Genomic DNA, 17,162 nt, shown 5'->3' with positions numbered 1-17,162 from the left:
TAAAAAATAATCAGCAGGAAGATCTGCACAAAGAACAAACACTGGGTCTGCCCAAACTTCTATTGTCCAGCACTAAGAACTCCAGTATAGATGAACTGTGCCACCCCCCTACCTCTATACATTTTCCCTCCAACCCTCCCCCTACTTCTGTTGTTCGTGGGCTGGGGGCTGTCAGGTACTGTGCAACTGCAGGAGGAAGGAGGGGCCCCTGGCTGAGCTTATACCAGCCCTAATCGGGCTTCTTTCCTACAACGCATTGCGTCACAGGCCAGTCTGTCTGTCTCTTTAAAGAAGGGGGCTGGGCCTAGAGGAAGTGACGGGAGAAGAAATCCCAGACAGTCACTCCTGCCCCGGCATCCAATGAGCCGGGATCCCCAGGGGGCTCATGTTGGAACCTGGGCCTGGATGCTGAGAGGCTGAGTAAACCCCAGGGGACCTGGGCATGGAGTACCAGTAGTCTCCTTGGACAGCAAAAGCCTTTGGTTGTGGATTCACAGCCCGGACTGCCTGGGACCCATTTGGAGCAAGAGGTCAGCTTCAGGCATCCCTCAAATTCTCAGTATCACTGGCATCACTCTCTGCTCTCTGCTAGTCTTTCAGTCCTCCCCTCCTCGCTGTGTCTGCCCCAGCCTCTCACTTTCCTTTCTCCCCTATAGCGGTGGCTTTATAGTCAGGCTGAGTGGGCATTTCTTTCCCACCATCACAAGGGCCCTTGACAGGTATATATCTATTTTTCTGATATATATGTGTGTGTGGAATGTCTAACATGTGGCTTTCCAGGTGTTGTTGAACTGCAACTCTTCACATCCTACCTACAAAGCTAATAAATGACAAATAAATGATAAATAACAGGCTGTGCAACATGTTAGTGATGTTCAAATAAGGGTTAATAATAGCATCTGGAAGACTGAAGGGTCCACATCCCTGATTAACATAATCCCCTGAGAGTTGTCCAGCCTTTAGCTCTCCAGCACTTGTAGAACTGTAAATACCGAATCAACTCCCAGAATTCTGAGTTTTAGTACAACAACAGCAACATTTTCTATTTATCAGATTGGGGCCCCCTGACGGTTAAGTCCAACCCTGCTACCCTACTTTAGTCTAAACCCTCCTCTACCTCCAAGCTCCTTCCCCTGACTCCTCCTGTGCTGTGTCTGAGTTCTCAGTGTGCTCATGTGATTTGCTGACTGTCACATTTGCCTGGGAGCAGCAGGTCAGATATTCTCACTTTTAATTTCTTGTCTCTTATATCTTTATTTTTATACAGCTGGACTAGCCCCTCTCTCTGTCGCACATTCATGTCTCCTTTTATTAAACTTCAAATGGGGTTTTATGAAATGATTCCTTGAGGAGTCTTTGCTTAAATGCCTCATGCTTTGTAAGTGGAGTCTTGTCCCAGTCTCTTTCTCTGTCTTCCCTCTGTTCATTGTCTCTCTCTTTAACCGTCATTTATGCTTTGCCAGTGAGTATCTGCCCTTCTTCAATCTCTTCTCCCCTCCAAACTTTCTCTTTCACTTCTTTTCATTGTGTTTTTTCTAGTTTGTAGTTCCTGGTTCCTGTTTAACAGTTACCCCTCACTATATCCTCTTGTCACCCTCTTGTCAGTTTGCCCCCACCCTTGCTTCTGCTTGTCTGATTTGCTCAGTATCTGCAGCTCCATTTTCCCTTCCTTACTTTCTTCTTCTTTAAATCAGAATTAGAACCTTATTCTCTATTACATTATCATAACTAATAGCTCATATGTTTATGCTTATTTTCTGCATTTCCTCTACATTTTCTCAGATCTCGTACCTCCTTTGCCCTGGCACCTTCTGTCTGGTGATGTTTCCTCTGGCCGACTCCAGGAGGTTCTTGTGGCTGCTGGTACCATTGCTTGGGTGCTTCTTGCCCTGCCTTGCTGACCTTAAGGTCCTTGTGCGCTTGGAGGACGGGCAGGTAACAGAAGAGAACCTTCAGGCTGACAGTGACAAAGACTTTATCACTCTAGAATTCCGAAAGACTGATGGGACGTTTGTCACTTACCTTGCAGATTTCAAGCAGGTGAGGAAAGTGTTCTATAATAGTACTGCACTATGAATAAGAAATGGGTGCCACTCACAAAGCTTCATTTACATTTACTTTTTAAGAGAGAAAGGGCAAGAAATCCTGCAAAAAAACATTTGATTGGGGAATACTGGGATAGGGAGTTATTTTTTAAATAGTTAAAATAACTATAAATTATTACAGGGTAACTTTTCATTTGTAGTTTACAAAGCAATTTTCTGACCAAGAGTATGCGTGCTAAGTGAGGAAGCAGACATTGCTCATTTTTACTGAGAGAAAGCTTCTCAATTCCCCTGGGAGCAGGGAAAGTTTCCTCATTTTCTTAGTACACGCGAATGGTCATCTGGTTTAGTGGTGGCAATACAGACACTGCAGTTTCATTTTCTTACTTAGGAAATTGTTTGTGTCCCTTTGTTTCATCTCTAATAAAGGAGAAAATTCAGGTCCGATCTATCATATCCACCTCCCCATTTCACTCAGCATGACCTTTTCAGCATTTTCTTGCCTTTACAATGGTTTTGCTCCAGGCAGGGTAACTTCTGGGCTGTCTGTGGCACCTGCCCCAGCTCGCACTAAGGTTTTATATCCCTCTGTTTGCTCAGGTGAACAAACCATATCTTACTCCTAGCAGTAATTAACCCGCAGTGCCTGGCTGCTGTCTCTGCCCAGAGCAAGCTTAGCCTTGACCCGTCTCAGAGATTATTGCAGGTTTTGCTGAATAATGAATTTGAAAACCAATAAATATGTGAAGTGCTGGAGCTGTGAAGGACTAACTAAGCTAAATACATGTAGATATCTTTGTTTGTCTAGCAGCTGGGGAAATAGTGTGGGTAACTGCGATCTAATATTATCACTGAAACGGTAGGAAATCTGAAGATAGTTGTTTTTATCTAGTGGCAACACTTTCTGCAGAATCGTATGGTTCAGAGAAGGGTGCATAATAATAATAATACATACTGAATTAGCCTGTGTTAACTTGTTTGTGCAGGAAGTAATTAGTAACTGTGGATTAATGACTTGTATTTAATATTACCAAAGCCTGCAGACATATCTTTAGCATCAGCCTCTGTATATCTAGAATCTTTTCCATTTGACGGCACGTAGATTTTCTGTTATAATGCAGACCACAAAGTAAATGACTTCTCTCCTCTGTCTGAATAGTGGAGCAGGCAGAATCATTAAAAAGAATGAAAAATTCAGGGAAGAAAGAGAGAGAGAGTTAGCAGCCCCCACAGAGCACAGAGTACATTGTGCGGGGGTGAATGCAAGTAAACAATATGCAGAACAGTGGGGGGGGGGCAGTAGGAAACCTGGCAAACTGTTATGTATGAAGTCTGGGGAAGTGTCCGCTTCACTGTGTAATATAGTTAGAGTGGAATGCATATATGGGCCCTATTTGGTATGTGTTTTTTGTTATGCATCTGTTGCTGTGGTTATGCGTGCATGTAGGACTTGTGAGTTTGCTCCATGTGTTGAGAGTGATGTGGCAGGAACTCCCCATAGCAGAGTCTGGCCTTTATTAAATCAAGCTGGAGATGAATAGTTGTTCCCTTTCTTTTGTCACAACTAAAAGTATATTTATTATATCAATGCTATCTGTGACATTTTCTATATAATATTCGTTTTTTTTTTGTTCTTTTCATAATTCATTTTTGTCCCTTAATTTGACTTTATATTGTCTTTGCTTCCCCTTCACTTACATGGTTAAACTCTTATTAAACTATTAATCTGTTCTGAATAGTGATTTGACAATCTGACTTAAATGGTTAAACTCTTATTAAACTATCATTCTGTTGTGAATAGTGATTTGCCGATCTGACCATTTTGCTTCACCAAAAATTCACAAAACAGCGAGAATTTCCCAAATGCCTAAGAGTCAATGGGTTTTTTTTTTTTTTTTTTTACTATACATGTCTTTAGTTTTGTTTTTGTGGTGAAACCTGGCAAAAAAAAAAATTCCACTCATTACTAGTTGTGAAACTATTCATGCATGAGCTGTGCTTCATATCAAAGCATAATTTATATGGCCATGCACCTCCCTGCATGACCAATGTTAACTGCATTTGTTTATAGTGACAATAACCTTAAAATGGCCTTGCAGAATTTTTGCTTTCTGTTGGCAAATGGCTTTTCAAAATACAACATTACAAATACAGGTCCTCAAGATTTTTGGCCTGCAAGGAACTGCAACCTGATTGATTCAAACATCAATGAATTACAATTGTAAGCTAAGGGGCCTTCATTTAGTACCAGGGCCAGACTGGCAATCTGTAGATTCTGACAAATGGGGGGCAAGTGCCATAGAGAGTCGCTATATAGTGGGCCTGTGGGGCAATTTGAGCCTCTTTGTACTTGAAATGCCAGGGTCTATTTTTAATCCAGACCAGTACTGAGGCTACAGACAAGGAAAGTACTGTCTGTGCATAAGGCTGACCATACACATACCAATAAAAGCATACAAATTGTATGATTTTTAGTACATGTATGTTGGCTGGAAAATCCTAACCAATATCCATGTACCTAAGGATATCAGTTGGTTCGGCAACAGGGCAGGTTTAATTATTTGATCTGTTGGTGCCCAGGTTCAGCCAGTGTATGGTCAGCCCATATTAATAGTGCACATACCATGTGTAGCAACTCCCATAGTATCCATTCATACAGTCTAGTGTATATAGCTTATATACCAAGGCCAATATGTGTCCAAGTACAGCTTGTTTGTGTTTTTGGGGAATTCTCCTATTGCTCAAGGATAAGGGCTTCATGGTAGCTATGCTATCTGGAAATAAGAGATGACCATACTGATGTACATGGAAAAAAATTCAAATTGTACCTCCCAGGTTTACCAAACAATAGTTTTAAATAAATTAGATTTCATAAAATAAATGAGAATACCCATGACTAAGCAAGTTGTCTTATGCAAGTGCTGCTGGAACTCCATATGTTGCAGAAATACAAAATCCCACTGTTCCTCTAGCAGGTAAAATCAGGTAGTGGTTAAGTAGAGAAAGTTGCCTGTCTCTGTTGCTTCCAAAATCTGTAATTTAGAAGTGTAATACCCCATTAGGGCAATGGCACATATGGTAATTTTTACATGTACAGTATATGTATGAGAATACATAGGAGCAAATTTGCCAACAGTAGGGCAAATGGTGCACATATTCTAACTACTATTGTCATTGCTTCTATGTGCCATAAGCACAAGGATTCCAATTATTTATAATGGACTTTTTTTTTCTCTGAAATCTGAAATTTAGTATGAGTACCAGTGCCATGAACTGCTATGACATGTTTTTTTAAACATGAAAAGCTGACTCTGTCACATAGCAAAGTTTCCTACAGTGTAACTGGTAGTATATCTCAGCATGTGATGATAAAGCAGATTATAAATCCAGCGGATGTCCTTACTGCTGGATGTCAGCCATCAAGTCAAGCTGGGAATGCAATACAGGAAATATTTTATTTAGCTACGAATGCCACCTAACTGCCTTCGGAACATCTTTAAGAGATGTGATCATGGAGTAGTTTATTTAGAGAATGGGGGCAGTGGGGGGTTCAGATCTAGAGGACAAGTCCCAGTTCTTTTTTGGGACATGTCATAAAATGTCACTGTTTACAGGATTGGATTTAATTTATAGGTACATTACGGTACATATTGGGTTACAGTGTTTTGATGTGTCATTAGGTTTGAAAGGCAGATGCGCTACCCCATTTTTATAAAGGTGTGATAACCAACTTTAATGAGTAGCGTGGTATTCCATATTTCTACAAGATACCTGGTGTACCTTTGTACTAAAAAGAAACCTCTATGACTTACATTTTCTCATTATTGTATGATTTCCCCCTTTCCTGTCTGGCTGAAAAAATGGGGACAAACTGGTTGGCTCTTAAGCAAGCCATAAGAAAAATTTGCATGAGAGACTGGAGGCGGGTGTGTGGCCCCTGAGAACCATCTCACAGATATGCAGATGGGGGGAGCAGTAAACAGGATTTTCTGAGTAACAATGACCCTGTTGGAGTTTTTTCCTGAAAAAATGGCCAGGCAAGTCAAACAAATAAGTTTTCCTTCTCTCTTTCTCTGTCTCACCATCTTCAGTTCTTTATTTCTCCCATTTTCTGTCTCACTACCTTCCCTTCTCTGTATATGACCCCCTCTGTCCAACATTGCATCACACCACTCCAATCCCCCTCAGGCATCACTGTCTGCTTCCAGCTCAGAGTTTATAGCATTGAACAGGAAATATTACAAATGCCTTTACCGCACATATCTATATGGATAATGCAAATACAAAACCCTCAGGCATTAGGGGGCTGCATTTGTCATCAAAAATCCAATATGAGGGTTACTCATAAATTGATGCTTAACTCGACAATGCCTGGATTGCATGGTAGAACACAAAACAATAGTTTTGTGGTGTTTAAGAGGTTATACCTCGCAGTTGTGGATATTCAGGGTGTGTATGAGGGAACAAAAAAACCTTTCTACAATGTTTGCAATGGATTTGGTAACACACAAAAAGTAAAAAAAAAAAGAAGTGTAGAAAGGGTAAACCAACTCTTCCAGTTCCAGTGCTGTCTTGTTTTTTTCCCTTTAAAGCAAGACTTAAATGTAGTTTCTCCAGAGTTGCAGGAGTCACCTTTTGTCTTTTATTATTATATATTTATAGACAAATTATTGGGTGGGTCTGGGCATGACCCAACTGTCTTAGTGTCAGGGAACCGGGAGTTCCCTCTGGGGAGTTGTCCGGATATAGGAGGAAGCCCCTCAGGAGGGATCAGGATCGTGGTATCCAGGGATTCAGCAGAAGGGGTAATAAAGTTCAGGCAACAGGTCAAAAGGCAGGCAGAATATAAACAGAGTCCAAAGTCCAGGCAGGGGGTCAACAACAAGAGATCAATCAATAGAATACACAGGAATAACAGCAACAGGGAACCCAGGAATCTAATCAGGAACAAGATCCTATTTTCGGGCGCCATCTTGACGCCTCAGGCGTCCTTTTAAAGGGGTTTTTTGGCGCCCTTGCGTCGGCGTCAGCACGTCTGCGACCGACGCGCTGCGCCTGCGTCCGTCGCGCCGTTGTGACGTTTTCGCGCCTGCACACTTGCGCGCAGGCGTCTCTGCGCCGGCGCCGCTACCCACGTGGCGGCCATGGGCGCCGCCATTTTGGGAGCGGCGTCGGAAGGAATAGCTGCGCCGCCCGGAGCTCCTGGTCCTGCTCCGGGCGGCGATCGTGACACTTAGTACATATTGGTACCAAAAACAAAATAGATGGAGGAACTCAAAGAATGAGTTTAGGGATCTTGGCGCAAAGATTAAGGGAATGTCTTCCAATGAATTTTTTTAGGATATTTTGCCTGTGCCATATGCAAGTTTACGAAGACAGCGGACGCTTAGAGAGTTAAATTTGTGGCTACAGTCTTGGTGTAGGAAGAAAGTGTTTGGGTTCCTAGAGCACTGGGCTGATTTTTCCTTGGGGTATAATCGATATAGTCATGATGGATTGCACCTCAATGGAAGGGGCCCGCTGGGGTAGACTGGGCAGTGGTATTGGTAAGGGGTCATGGGGAGAAGTGAGGGGGAATACAGTTTACCAGCTAGGGAGATCCCTCTGTTACAAGAAAAAAAGACTAATAGTAAGTTTAAATCTAATTCTCCATTAAATAAAGTAAATATCAGAGGGAAAAGTAGTAGCCTCTGCTGTATGTTGGCAAATGCATGGAGTTTGTCAGGTAAAATAGGAGACATATAATTAATTGCAAGCGCTAAAAACTATGATATACAGTAATTGGTATGGTGGGATGAAACCTGTGACTGTGTGGTCAATTTAAATGGCTACACCCTTCTTAGGAGGAACATAGGGATTAAAAGGGGTGGAGGAGTTTGTCTTTATGTACAACCTGAATTAAAGCCATGCTCTTAAGAAATAACCATGGCTGGCACTGGGGAGGGTGTGGAATACCTCTAGGTAGAGATTTCAACTGGGCAAAATGCTACAAAGAAAATTATCATTGGTGTATGCTACAAACCACCTCAAATAAGTGACGAGATCGAGGCTTACTACTATTAAAAATGGAGGCTGCTTCACAACTAGGTCAAGTTATTATTATGGGTGACTTCAATTATCCAGACTTTGACTGGGGTAATCGGATTGCCAAATCAGGAAAAAGCTAACTGGTTTGTAAATATACTTAATGAAAACTTTTTACTTCAGCTAGTTCAAGAACCTACTACGAATGAACCTCTTTTGGACCTGGTAATAACTAATAATACTGAGCTCATCTCTAGGATTTGTGTGGGAGAGCATTTAGGAAATAGTGATCATAACATGGTCTCCTTTGAGAATATGTTGCCGATACAACTCTGTAAGGGAGAAACGAAAACACTAAACATTAGACGTACAAACTTTGCCAATATAAGGGCATCTCTGCAACATATTAACTGGGAAAGGCTTTTCACATGGTTAAACACAGAAAAAATGGGAATCTTTAATATGCTGCTTAATAAAGATACATGTCAGTATGTTCCCATTGTAAGCAAGGAACGTTGTCGCACAGCAAAACTGTTGTGGTTTGACAAAATAGTTGGTGTTGAGTTTGGAAAGAAAAGACATACTTTCAATATAGCCGGCAGCTGAAACATTTGTCCAGTATAAGGAGGACAATAATAAATCATGCAAAAACAAGCTAAAATCAATATGGAAAGGGCATTGCAGCAAGGAGTAAAATTAACCCAAAATTATTTTTGATATATGTAAATAGTAACAAAAATGAAGCTGGATGTGGCGGGTCCATTGTTCTCAGAGGGTGTCAGTTGACCCCCCAATTTTAGTAATGCAACTAATGATGCATGCAGGGGCGATTCTTGGTATAATGCCGCCTGAGGCGGCCTTCTTTCGCCGCCCCCTTCCCTCCTCCCGGCACTAACCTTTATAGCGCCGGAGAGGGCAGGGGCGGTCCGCGACGATTCGTGCAGAGAGTGCAATAGCGCTCACTGCGCTAGAAGAGCCGAATTTCCGGTTTGAAAACCGGAAATTCGGCTCTTAGTTACCAGGAGCGGCATTTTTGCTGCCGCCTGAGGCGAGTGTCTCAACTCGCCTCATTGGTGGAGCGCCCCTGGATGCATGGTACACACATGAGGAAATTCAAAAGAGACTAGAGCATGTAAAGATAAATAAAGGTCCAGGACCAGATGGTATTCATCCCAGAATACTAAACAAGCTTAGCTCTATGATTGCCAAACCTCTTGACTTAATTTTTCAGGATTCATTGAGGTCTGGCATGGAGCCGATAGACTGGCAAATAGATAATGTGGTGCCTCTATTCAAAAAGGGATCCCGTTTCTGCCTCAAAACTATATGCCAGTTAGTCTGACGTCAGTGATAGGAAAGCTTTTCGAAAGGGGTATTAATGGATAAAATAGCTTACTACATTACAAATCATAATACTATGAGTTTGTGAATGCATGGTTTTATGTGTAACAAATTGCCTTTTATGAGGAGGTGAGCAGGAACCTCTAATCAATGGTGTTGGATGTAAATTACTTGGACTATGCTAAAGCATTTGATACAATACCACATAGAGGGTTATTGGTTAAATTATTGAATCTTGGCCTGGAACATAGTATTTGTACTTGGATAGAGAACTGGCTAAAAGATAGATTACAAAGAGTGGTGGTAAATGGAACATTTTCTGATTCGGCCATTCAAAGCTGAAAAAGGAGAAAAAGCCCAGGATACAGCAGATAACAGTTAAGCTCCATAGTCTATACAGGGATTCTTCAGAACTGATCTGTTATCTACTGTGTATCCTGTGCTTGAATGGCTGCCCCCATGGCTACACAGCAGCTTGTTTATATAAACTAAAGTAGTTTTTTCTGAAGCAAACACACCAGTTTTACCAATGAAGGGTAACACTACATTATATAGTCATTCCTTTAAAACACATTGATTTTTTTGGTGTTACTGGTCCTTTAACACCTATAGGGTCTGGCCACACGAACAGATTCTGGGGGTTTAGTCACCCCAGCGACAAATCGCCTCTTCTTCGGGGCGACAATCTCCCCAAACTGCCTTCCCCCTGCCCTCCGCCGGCTAAAATGAAAATTAACATCTCCCCGAATCTGCTTGTGTGCCCAAAATCTTAAAGGAGAAGGAAAGCTACGGAGGCATTTTATTGCCAATAGATTAGCTGCAATAGTGCAAGCTAGAATGCTATATTTATTCTCTAGAAACTCTGTTTGTTTAGGATAGGAGCTGCAGTATTAACATGGTGTGACATCACTTCCTGCCTGAGTCTCTCCCTGCTCTGGGCTCAGATTACAGTAGAGAAGGGAGGGGGGTGGGGAAGAGGAGCAAACTGAGCATGCTCTTGCCCAGGGCAATGAGGTTTAAGCTGAAGGCAGGAAGTCTGATACAGAAGCCCATGAGTACACAATGGAAGGAAAGAAATGCTGTGTTTCTTTTGACAGGGGACTCAGAGCAGCACTACTTTGGGGGTTTACTGGTATATTTAGATGGACCTTTCTGATAAGGCTTACTTAGTTTTAACCTTTCCTTCTCCTTTAAGAGGGGCTTGGATGATTTCTTGGACAAGTATAGTATCCAAAGCTATAGTGATACTAAAATCCACAATTAATATAGATATTGGTATATATAATTTCTGTTTGTGTGTGTAGGTATATGTGCTGGGTTTCATTTGGAGGGTTTGAACTTTACTATGTAACTATAATTATCCTTTTTTTATGCAAATTCTTAATCGGTATGTTACATGTCACTTCTGCTGTCTGGCTAGCCTTATACAGAAAGGTTTAGCAATGCCAGTGATATGCCTGTTTCAACATCATCTTCCTTTCTGCATTTAGGGCAAAGTCACACAGAGCACTGGCTCCAATGCTTTCAGCCAGTGGTTTTTCTCCAGGCAGAGAGAAGCAGAGCTGCATCTCTATGTATCTAGACTGAAAAATAAAGTTCCTGCTTTAGTGCAGGTACACGGAACGGAGATTGAAAATGGCCGCTTTTGTGTTTTTTTTGGGCTGATCTCCGCACCACTCCACCTCGCCTGTGCTCTGTTTCATAGTTACATTGTTAAATTGGGTTGAAAAAAGTTTCAATGCCTCCAAATAAAACCCAGCGACTATACATAAACACACTCACACTAACTCCTTCATACACTCACATAAACTATATATACCAATATCTATACTAATAGCACCAGCTAAGTCTGTGGATAAAACGTTATCACCTTTCATAGCTCTCCTGTTGTTAGATAATCCCCTAACAAGGGTTATGGCCATGTAGCCTATAGGGACATGATCATATATAAGTGGGGCATGGGTCATAAGTAGAAATAGACTAGCTAGGTTTTCTCACAGACAGACATAGTTTCAAATGATGCCAACAAGGTTTTTTGACCTAAGTTTTTGAGAGTATAGTTGTGCTTTTAAAATAGGAGCATTAGCTTGTTTAGGAGTGGCCAAGATGCATCTGGATTGCTTTGGATCTGGGTTGGCATCTCTCTACTGTAAGGGCGATGGCACATGGTACCATTTTCAGAGTTTTGTGGCCCCGACATAACAGAGGAAAATTCTTGTAATTGCACCCATTACCTTTAAACCACAAGCTCCGGTGCACTGGACTGTTCCTAAAAGGTGGAAATTACCATTTGCCAGTGTTAAGAGTCCGTGAAGAATGACCACTGGTGCTTTTAGGCAACTGCCATTCAAAATGAATGAGAATAAATTTCAAATATCGCATGAAGCTGCAAAACACTCTAAAATCATGTATGCCATTGCTTTAAGCTTTCTTTCTCCTTAAGATCTTTTTATTTAGCTCTAGTGGCATTTTGAAAGCCCCGTGTGCCATAGCCCCAAGCGAGTAAAACTCTATCAAGCACATAATCTGTATTGGAACTACTGTATAGTTAGCTAATAGCTGACTTGTAATAATAGTTCAGCTATAGTTCATAGCGGGTTGCATCCATTCATAAATGATTAACTACCCCAACAGCTAATTGCTCTGGAATGTGCCAAATGCCTTTCCTGCAGTGCAGGAATTCTCTCTATTATTGAGGGAGAAAGGGTTTATTTATGTTTTAAAGCTCATTACAGTTCAGATGAATTGAATTTTGCAGGAATTTTTATGTGCCATATTCTCTTCCAGGACGTGAAGATTTTCCGTGTTCTGATCCTCGGAGAGTTGGAGAGGGGACAGAGTCAGTTCCAGGCCCTGTGCTTTATTACCCGGCTGCAGAGCAATGAGATCATTCCCAGCGAATCTATGGCTAAGCTACGGCAGGTGAGATGGCATTCCATTTTTTTCAGAGCTTTTTGGATAATGGGTTTCCAGATTATAAATCTCATGCGTGGGATGGTGGTTGGTTATGTATTATGGCATGATGTGCCACTTAGCTTAGCACAATTAACTTTTTCTGTTATAATGCATTAAAGGAGTTGTTTGCCTTCAAGTTAACTTTAGTATTTATAGAATTTTATATGCCTTAACTTTACGTCTGGATTTTATAAATTAATTTGCTTCTTTCCATCTGTTTTTTGGAGGACACTTACCCTGACTCTGTGAGGCTACAGTTTTATGGCTAATGTTACTTATTATTCGTTTATACAAGCCCTTTCCTAGTCATCTTCCAGTCGATCATTGAAATCACTGCAAGGTTGCTAGGGTAAATTCGGTCCTAGCAACCCGATTGGTAGTGAAGAGACTGCTAAATAGAAAATGAAGACCAGTTGAAAATTGTTAATGAATATCACTTGTCGGAATCATACTTAAAGTTAATTTAAAGGTCAACTATCCCTTTAATGGTTTAATTGAAATACTCAGCCTTTCCTTGTTCTGTGTTGTTAAACCCTTCTTCAGTATTTGCCATTGTGGTGGATTTTTTTGTTATAGAGGTATTGGAGCTAAGTATTTACATCATTGTTACATATACTTTATTTACTTTTTTTTAATCACACAGCATTGTAAATATGCTGTTTTTGGAAAGTATAGCAGTACTTCTATAACTTCACTTTGAACTTCTGATTTCAACAAACCAGCATTCTTTAACTTTTACACCGTATAATATTTGTTTCAAGCCCCAGGCATCCCAAGTCAAATACCAGGCCAGTTAGGTGACATGTAAGAAATAGATGGCATGGTATTATTACAGTGCTGTCTATTGCTCATCCTGTCTAACCAACTAGCTTAAGGCCATCACAGTAGTTTAACATTCCTCCAGTGACAGGTGAGGGTTATTGCAGTTGCACAAGGGGCAGTTAATAGCTAGAGAGCACATCACATCACCCCAAATTGTCCTCCGTTGTCTGCGCCATATTAAAGTGAAATTTACCTTACAAGTGCATGCCTCCTACGAAGCTGTTAAATGAAGATGCAAAAGACAAAGCACCTAACATAACCCTGTGTGCTACTGACTTGTTGAGGACAGCAGCATCCTTTAGAAAGTGCTAGTGCCTGTTGTTGTTACAAAAATGCCTACAATTTTGTTAGTTCACGATTGAATTGATTACCAGTGTCGAATGCCAATTGTCTCTTGATAGCTAAAGCTTCTATTTTATACAAAGCTAAATTGTCCTACTGTGAAGCACAGGCTGCCTTCTAGGCTAAGCGAATATTTACTTTTAGGGCTAATGCACCCAACGGATAAAAGGGTTGTTCCTCTTTGAGTTAACTTTTAGTATGATGGCCTTTTTTTTAATATCTGTGGTTTTTGAGTTATTTAGCTTTTTATTCAGCAGCCTCCAGTTTGCAATTTCAGTAATCTGGTTGCTAGCAACCATGCATTGATTTGAATAATAGACTGGAATATAATTAGGAGAGGGTCTAAATAGAAATATGAGTAATGGAAAGTTGCAATAACAATAGATTTGTAGCCTTAGGGCAGAGACACACGCTCAGATTTGGGGAGATTCAGTCGCCCAGAAATAAATCACCTCTTCTTCGGGGCGACTGATCTCCTCGAACTGCCTCCCACTGGCTAGAATCGAAATTGCCGGCGGGATGGCACTCGGATTGCTTTGTTTTCAGAAGTCGCCTGAAATTTCCTTACTAGGCAACTTCGGAAAACAAAGCGCACCAATTGCCATCCCGCTGGCAATTTACATTCTAGCTGGCGGGAGGCAGTTCGGGAAGATTAGTCGCCCCAAAGAAGAGATTTTTCACTGGGCGACTAATCTCCCCGAATCTGTGAATGTGTCTCTGTATCTGTAGATCAATTGTTTTAGATGGGGTCAGTGACCCCCATTTGAAAGCTGGAAGGAGTCTGAAGAAGAAGGCAAATAAGTACAAAAACTATACAAAATAAATATTGAAGACCAATTGAAAAGTTGCTTAGAATTGGCAATTCTATAATATACTGAAAGTTAACTTAAAGGTGAAACACCCCTTTAACCAGAGCAAATTCATTTCAAAAGAATTGTTTTGAATAATATTTTTAAATGTAAGATGAAATGTACCCATTAAATCTTAAAATGTTGATCTAATATCCCATCAGATGTGTTTTTTTGTGTTATTGTCCTGCATATTTCACACAACCCCCCACACTCATCATCCCTCTGCTTTTGTATAATTTTTTTTGTTGGGTGCTTGCCATTTCTATAGCAGCCTGCCAGACTATAGTAACATTTATTCAATGGGTAATGATATTGTTCCTCATTTACATTCCATGACCCAGAACCCCATATTCAATGAACAATTATGCCCTTTATCTACTTTTCATGTTCTTATGAATGTCTGTGTGTAGCTGATGAAGTTTAGTATTATAAGTTTCATAGTTTCCAGGATCCAGATCATTTAGCTTAATGTGGTTTTGGTCCTTTTGCCTATCTGACTGTCGGGTGCAGTACATAGCTGAATGTGTAAGTTATGTCCAGATGCTAATTTTATCTATGCACATGTATGGGAAAATATTTTCTTGGGACTAAGCATCATGATTCATTTTAATTAACCCACATGGTTGTTTATATGAAGAATGGACTTCCAAGAAAGGCTGCATTAACTGTCTGCTCATATATTCAAGCTCAGAGCCTTGAGTGAGCATGTTCAGAAACTATTAGAAATGTAAGTTAGAAAAGTCATCTGATGTTTCTCTAGTTAGTTTTAAGTTAATGTTTTTTTCCTGACTGTAGACAGTTGGGCAAAATGACCAACCGGCGTTGCTATTGTTACAAAACTCATTATACTGTCAGTTTTTCATTGTCTAAAAAGTCTAATATCTTGGAAACAAAAAAGGAAATATAATTCACGTAAAGAAATGTTTTCTTATTTTTTATATTTACATATAATTCAATTGCTATTGGAAGGGAATATGCAGTGCAATTTCAACCACTGCCTATGTGTTATAGGCTTACAGTGGGGGCACACGTACAGTACATGTTAGGTCACATCATCCAATTAATGGACAGTTCTGTTCTGTCTTTTGCTTCCACATTACTTCCTGTTACAGTTAGAGCTGCAGTATTTCTGGTCAGGTGATCTCTAACAGAGCACGCAGACCATCACAAAATGGTGGCTCAAGGGAAAAAATGTAAACGGGCAATATATATATATATATTGGGTCCTTGTAGCAGAGTTGCCGTCCGTGGCCTGTGGCCTAACTAGATATTACAAGGCCCCCCAGCAAATTATTTTTCAGGTCCCCAAAATGTCGAGGTTGACCTTTTTTTTTTATAATTATTTATTGAAATTGTATATGAATTAGGGCCTTGCGGAGCCTCTATACCTCCTGGGCCCCTCTCTGCTTCCTCTGTAGTTACGCCCCTGGTTGCTGTCTCTCTTCCCTTAACCGTTATGTGGGAGGCATATTAAACATTCCCAAATGCCTAGATCCTATTGGTGAAAATCACACACTGCTGGTGGGATAGGCCTGCCATAAATGCCCAAATATTACACATAGCACAGGGGGGCTATGCGTGGTGCTTGAAATGCAAATACATACCACTGCTTGCTGCTTCTTTTTGAGAAAAAAGTCACCAAGCAGTAAATATTCCCAGCAGCGATTATTCATGGCTCTTCTGTACTTTCACCTGTGTCCCCTGCAGTATGTGTATTAATTGCCATTATAAGAATTGCTTTGTCTCTAGTAAAATGTCTGTCCCATATTTTGGTATATTGTACCCTCCTAGCAATGCACTTTTCTTGCTTTCATTTTGTATGGGATACAAGCAACAAGTTTTAGCAGCTGTATTCCTTTCAAGCAGTAAGCATGGTCCCCCTGCCCTTTTGTCTGACACACTGCAGAAGGGCATATTCCAAAGAGAATTACACATTGCATGTGGGACAGATGTACTGCTGGTGGCAATCACACATTACACATGGAAGGCAACTCAGGGGTGAAGTATGGATAAATTATATATATATATATATATATATATGATTTGAAAGGCATACTGCCGAGGACGTGGGCTACTTGTGGCAAAGGTATTTCTGTCAGTTAAAGAAAGTGGCCAACAGGGAGATTTGTCACCAGAGATTATTAGATTATTTATGAACGACTGAGAGCAACAAATCTCCAGAAAATGTGTCTCCATTGGAAATAACTGAAATCACCAGCAGTAAAACCAACTTTTCTCAAATGGAAACGCATTCTCAAAAGATTTGTGGTGCATAAATAATACTAGGTGACAAATCTCTCTGTTGGCCACTGCCCTAATAAGCATAATTGCTATTCACTTAGGGGATAATTAAATCAACAGGTTTTATGGGTCTATTCACCTAAAGCAACCAAATAGCAGTCTGAGACCCCTGTATTATGGCATAGTTATGTAAGTTTGGCACAGTGGCTTTCAGTATAGTATGACATAGGGGAACTATATTAAACCTTGAATTTAATGAGCAATATCCAAGCAGAATATGGATGTATAGCTTTATAATACACAAAAGCCATGAATATCTTGTAAATTATATCCTTATAAATGGTGAGTTCTGATGTCATTTCTGTCACATGACTCACTGAAACTTGTGTATTATAATAAATAAAGTACCCCCAGTTGCAAAATATGAGGATATTAGAAGTTACCTCAGAGTTCCATGACCTGTATAAAAACACTCGGCCTTCGGCCTCGTGTTTTTATATGGTCATGAAACTCCTCCTTATATTTTACAAGACTGGGTACT

The 17,162-nt window shown here is 40.6% G+C and overlaps 1 protein-coding gene across 4 annotated transcripts in view; it reads left to right on the top strand.

The window, feature by feature from the left end:
- Positions 1–300: 300 nt before the first annotated feature.
- Positions 301–17,162, top strand: part of oaf.L (out at first homolog L homeolog) — a 30,050-nt gene continuing 13,188 nt past the window's right edge. Inside the window, exons 1-3 of one of the 4 annotated variants that reach the window (XM_018225774.2) lie at positions 301–530; positions 1,783–2,040; positions 12,198–12,332. In XM_018225774.2, the coding sequence (XP_018081263.1) occupies positions 1,822–2,040; positions 12,198–12,332 (354 nt within the window). In that variant the 5' untranslated portion in view covers positions 301–530; positions 1,783–1,821. Of the gene's footprint in view, positions 531–565; positions 720–934; positions 1,214–1,261; positions 1,379–1,782; positions 2,041–12,197; positions 12,333–17,162 lie in introns of those variants that run through there. The other 3 variants (XM_018225776.2, XM_018225775.2, XM_041569227.1) reach the window with 3 other exon arrangements.

The sequence above is a fragment of the Xenopus laevis genome, chromosome 7L (assembly GCF_017654675.1).
Source record: "Xenopus laevis strain J_2021 chromosome 7L, Xenopus_laevis_v10.1, whole genome shotgun sequence".
NCBI classification, from domain to species: domain Eukaryota; kingdom Metazoa; phylum Chordata; class Amphibia; order Anura; family Pipidae; genus Xenopus; species Xenopus laevis.
This window is presented reverse-complemented; position numbering and strand designations above follow the sequence as displayed.